This window comes from Trichechus manatus, unplaced genomic scaffold, assembly GCF_000243295.1.
Source record: "Trichechus manatus latirostris isolate Lorelei unplaced genomic scaffold, TriManLat1.0 scaffold00136, whole genome shotgun sequence".
NCBI lineage: Eukaryota > Metazoa > Chordata > Mammalia > Sirenia > Trichechidae > Trichechus > Trichechus manatus.
Genome location: NW_004444072.1, coordinates 5,816,777 through 5,822,439, shown reverse-complemented (window position 1 = coordinate 5,822,439; position 5,663 = coordinate 5,816,777). Strand labels below are relative to the sequence as shown.

Here is a 5,663-nt window from a genome sequence, read left to right as displayed (position 1 = left end):
TGTAGAAATTTTTGAAACGGTGTATCTTTGGCTATGTATATTTTCACCAAAAAAAAAAAAAAAAAAGGTTGAGAAGGGAGCGTGTTGACATGTTGTGGGGTTGTTCACCAATGTCATAAAACAATATGTGTACTACTATTTAATGAGAAACTATTTGTTCTGTAAACCTTCACCTGAAGTACAATTAAAAAAAAAAAACCTGTAAAAAAAAAAAAAAGTTTTCTTTAAAGCGGGGAAGGGGAGAAAAAGGAGTAATCTGCAGAAAAAGATTTTCTAGAGCCCTGATACCAAGGCTGATAAATAAACCACAGCATTTCAGCAACAATTCCAAGAGCCGTTGAGAATGTCCAGACATTTTGATTTTAAGAGAACAGATGGAAGGATAGAGGAGAGAGGGAGACAGGAAGGAGGAAGGGAAATGTATTTTGAAAACACCTATAACCCCAATACCCGTAAACACTCAATTTATATCCTCCCAGACTTTTTCCTGTCCTTATAAAAAAACACAAACCAACCCCACTGCCGTCAAGTTGATTCCAACTCATAGCAACCCTATAGGGCAGAGTAGAACTGCCCCATAAGGTTTCCAACGAGCAGCTGGTGGATTTGAACCACCAACGTTTTGGTTAGCAGCCGAATGCTTAACCACCGCGCCATCAGTGCTCCTGCGTGTCCATATATATCAATATACATGTCATATTACTCAAGCTAACAAAACGGATTATACTCAGAATGGATTGAAGTTCTCATCAAGCCGGCATCCCAACGGGGAATGATACCTTCTATGTACTTCTCTGAGGGCAAAACTCAGGTTGGGTTCATGACAGGCGCTAAGCCAATCAGATCCCTCCTCTGGGGATTTAAATCCTGAACCAATACCGACAGGAACAGAAAGAGGTGGAGCTGAATCATCCAGGGACAGGGTCTAGGACAAAAGATCCATGAATTCCTGCATCCCCAGATCTGCAGAAACCTTGTTTTTCCTTTGTTTCTAGCTTCTGAGAACTACTAGCACCCCCGTTACAAACACTGTTTTCTTATCTACATTAGACAGAATCCATATCTGTTGTTTGAAGTGAAAGAGCCCTGATGTTGATATGATACTATAAGTAACAGCAACAACTGCTGATAACAATGGATTGAGCATTTTATGTGCCAGGTACTATTCTAAAATTTTTATATGCTTTATCTCATGTAAACCTCACAACAAACCTATGAGATAGATACTATTATTAACCCCATTTCAGAGCTGAAAAAACTGAGTTCCAGACTGATTTTTTAAAAATGCCCCAAATCACAGCTACTGGTTGTGAATTGCTTATTTTTGTTAATAATACGCTAAGAAGTCTTTCCATGTTGGAAAATACAACTTTTTTTAGTGATCATATCAAATTTTACAACACAGATTTTTCAGAATTCAATCAATTATCTCCTACTTTGGGATGTTTAGATTGTTTCCAGTTTTTTAATATTTTAAGCACAGCTGTAATAATTACCCTTTTAGTTTAATTTGAGGGCACATCATAATTTTTGCATAAGAAAATTTTCTGGGATGGATTTGCCAGGTGAAAGGATACATACATGTTTTTCTTCATTCTTAATTATTGCCAAATAAGGGCATTTGTTTGCAAAGCTTATTAAGAAATGTAAAAGGGAACGAAGTTGGCTGTTCTTTGTGAAACACTTTCTGCCTACGGGCATTCTTGCGTTTACATGCTCAGAATGAAGATAATCTGCTCAGCTAAAACAGAAGACCTTGTTTCTAAATGTTAATTGATATAGAATAATAGGATTTCCCAATCAATACCAAATATAGTCCAAACCCAGCTCGGAGTTCTTGAGCCCAGATTTCACAGCATCATATTTCCTGAAGCAATTCTAAAGGACAATCACTCCCATAAATTGTGAAAAAGGTAAGTTCCAAGCAAAGCCGATCCTGTAATCTTTGGAATCTTTCCTCTGCACTGGTTACTTTAAAAATCAGAGCTTACATTATTTTAGACACCAGTTAAATCAACACAACGATGTACTTAGTGTGCCTATTCCCTTCATGAAATCTCTTCTGAAATGTTTTCTAGTATTTCCTTTTTCAGGTTACTCCCTGGCAGTAACTTGCTGGAAAAATCACACTATCTACTTTTTTGATCTTTAGGTATTATGATACTTTCCAGCTGGGTACAAAACAAAAACTTCAGACTGGATCTAACACCATGCTAACCTTGGAGGCTGACGCGGCACCATCTGATATCAGCAGGAAGCTCAAGAGAAAGATGATGGCAAAAAGAAGTAACCCACTTACAAATGCTAGATGGAAATAGCCAAGTATCTTACTGAGAATGTTGTGCCCACTGCTACATGCTTGCAGTGCTGGACAGTAAACTGGACTTATAAACATTCTTTGGGAGACTGGATAACAGAGGGCAGGAAAGAATACTATTCCAAGACCTTTTGTGGCTAGAATTTTAATACTAGGGACAACTATTTCCCCATTAATTTTAATCTACTCAAACATGATTTCTTTTTCTTTTCTTTTTTGTGGTCACACTAGTATTAGCACACCAAACAACATATTAGCACAGTCCTGTTAAGTAACTACTGCAGAGTCCTACTTTGCCATATTGACAATGATTAACTTGCAGGCGCAGATAAGAAAGTTGAAAGGGAAAAACCGTAAGTAAACATTCCTGAAAACAATGAAGAACAACACTGATTAAAAAAGGGCTACCAGATCCAGGAAACTAAGGAATATGAAGATAAAATGAAACACCCCAGAAGGTTCAGGGATGGGAAAATAATAATACTTGAAGAAAGAAGCAGTTGGTCAAGGTTTCAACCGTGGTGTCAAAGACCCTCAGGCCCTCCGCCAGAATAAACCAGGACATGTTACACATTATTCTAACTAGCTCAGATGTCCTATTTCATCCTATTTGGCAATCCCATTTGGCAATCCCCGAGTCCATCCCAGTTCTTGGGGAAAGGGGGAGGAGATGAATAGAGAGGGTACAAACAGTGCAAGTTCTGTCTCTCCCACGGAGCCCTCCCCAGCAAATTCATGAGACTAGAGAGAGTTTTTGTTTTCTGCTTCATATGGAGGTAAACAGCATTCAAGTTTGGTTAACTCACAGAATTCATTTGGACTTTACACCACAATGAAGTTGTCAGAACTTCCTAGATTTAGAAACTTACCTAGAGCATGGCTACAACTCCGACAGGATTCCGTTAGACTGACAATTATCTGCTGCAGGTCAGCCCGAGGGGGAGTAGGAGAGGGGTTGGGGTTTTTCCAGCCATTACATTTACAAGACTCCTCAGCCTGGAAAAGGAATAAAAAGAGACACAAAATTATGTACAAGGCAGCCATGGACTGACTGTTTTACACGAGAACAACTCACACTAGTTACATGATATCTACCGCGCCTACCCCCCCTCCGCTGACTTCGCAGTTTTATATAAATGCACAAGAAACAAGAACAGAACAAAGGTGGGGGGGTGGTATTTGATTTGGGCAGTTTTGTTTTTTGTCTTTTGCGTTTCTGCTGGCTGAATCTTCATGCTGCAGCTCAGAAAGCTGACCCACACTTTGCTACCATTTCCCCAAGTTGGTGTCCCTGTAGTGGTCAGCTCCCGGGGAGTCCTCGGAAAAGCTTCCTAAAGTGCCAAACCAGACTCCTGAGGTTCCACAAACATACCCTGGGCCTATGCCAAGATGGCGCCTTGCAGACTCCAAGGCTCCAACTGCAACTCTGCCCAATGGACAAGAAGGGAAACCAGCTGAATTGAAAGAATTAACAATCTGAGGGACAGAACATGGGGCATGCCCATCTGAAGGCACACTTGGAGGCTCCTGCAAGTCCTTTGTGGGCTCCCAGCTTTAATAACAGAGAGGACCTCATCATGAAGTCTGGGATTTCTCTAGTTTCATATACTAGAACATTGTATTATTTGAGTAACACTTAATGGGAAATCTTCCTTAACTTTTTCCACCTACTATTCACACTTCCCTGCCTCCTTTGAGACCAGAGAACTAAAATGCCTTTTGTGGTGACTTGGGTTAGGAGGTGGAGAATAAGAATGGAAAGATAGCAATTATTATACAAGGCTACCTTCTAGTCTAAGATGGACTAGGAAGAAAGGCCTGGCAATCTACTTCCAAAAATAAGCAAATGAAAACTCCATGGACCATAATGGTTCAATCTGCAACCAATCATGGGGATGGTGCAGGACCGGGCGGCATTTTGTTTCATTGTGCATGGGGTTGCCATGGGTCAGGGACCAGCTCAATGGCAGCTAAAAACAACCCAACCCCATAGTGTGCTTCCAAGAGGTGTGGAAGGCTAGTGTGCTTGCATAGAATGGCCCCAGCCAGCGAAAATTCTTCTGCCCCTTTTCTGCTATCCTCTACCAATCCATCACTCTCACTATTTATTTTTTCAACTCTGCTGTGACTGGGAAACCAAAAAATAAAATAGAATAACACATACCCTAGGCGGATTCATTCTGGGTAAGGGCCTGGGGGGGCAGGGGTTCTTCTATTTACATGGTCCAATATGGTAGACAGCAGCCACATGTGACTAGCCCCACTTAAAATATGCTTTAGATGTAAAATACTAACATCAGATTTAATTACTGGACAGCACTGGTCTATAAAACAAAGTGCAAAGATTTTTGTGCTTGGGCTCTGTGTTAGATCCTTTGTCCCCTCAGGGATTTTTTTCCCCCTGTTTTGATTTTTTTTTCTTTTTTCCCCTGTGTACTAGATGGCTGAAGTTAGTAGAAGCCTGATTTGTGGAAAATTACAGAGTGGCTGCTGCCTCGACTTCATACATAAAGTTCCCCCAAGATAGGGGCAGTTTCTGAGGTGTGTGTATGTATAGGAGACTAAGAAAAGAAAGAAGAACATAATTGGCCTGGTAAGAAAAGGCAGGGTAGGAGAAGCAAAATCTGCTTTTGGAGATGAGTTCTTTTCAATGGGTCCTGTGAACCTAGCAAACCCCAATCTGACTGCTTCTCACATGTCCCAGTTGCAATGGGGATGGAGAAGGCAGGGACGGGAGAAAGACATTACAAATGGCAAGTCCAATACCTACAACCCCCGGTGATAGCTCAAGTGAGAGTTGTTTGGCCAGGCATGAGGCAGGACCCAGAGATAAACCCTGCTGCTCTGTTAGCAGGCCTAACTCGGTCTTGAAGTTCTCTGCAATCACACAACTCTTCAAGATTGGAGATGTCTCAAAGGCCACATTCTCAAGGGGGACTCCCATGAGAACAAAGCATTCCTACAATCTTCGTAGGGATGGAGGAAACCACCCTGATTACAGACCACTCCTCACTTAGTAAGGGAATAGCTACTTCCAGGGACTCCTTTGGCTTTTCTAAGCAGTTAGTTTGGTCCAGCTCCCCTTTCCTAAAGGGTCTTTGTTTAGAGAAAGAAAAACGACATAACAAGTCCCAACAAGCCAATTAAGTATGGCAGGCCTAACCTAGATGGAAAAAACAGTAATAACCAAAAACCTCTGAGTTTGAAGAGCTGTATTTCAAGGCAAAAAACTGCTATGCATATTGATTCTTTCATTCACCAAATATTTACTGAAGGCCTACTATGTGCCACGGATTTTTGCTAGGTATATGTCTTAGTTATCTAGTGCTGCTCTAACAGAAATACC

At 41.0% G+C, this 5,663-nt stretch overlaps 1 protein-coding gene across 7 annotated transcripts in view; it reads right to left on the bottom strand.

Moving 5' to 3' along the window:
• Nucleotides 1-3,376, bottom strand: part of KAT2B (lysine acetyltransferase 2B) — a 77,678-nt gene extending 74,302 nt beyond the window's left edge. For all 7 annotated transcript variants that reach the window (XR_002825436.1, XR_002825435.1, XM_023739562.1 and 4 more), the window contains exon 1: nt 3,187-3,376. Coding sequence is in view for 5 of the 7 variants with exons in the window: in XM_023739562.1 (XP_023595330.1) it covers nt 3,187-3,361 (175 nt within the window). In the remaining 2 variants the exon portion in view is untranslated. The remainder of the gene's footprint in view (nt 1-3,186) is intronic.
• Between the last annotated feature and the right edge of the window lie 2,287 nt (nt 3,377-5,663).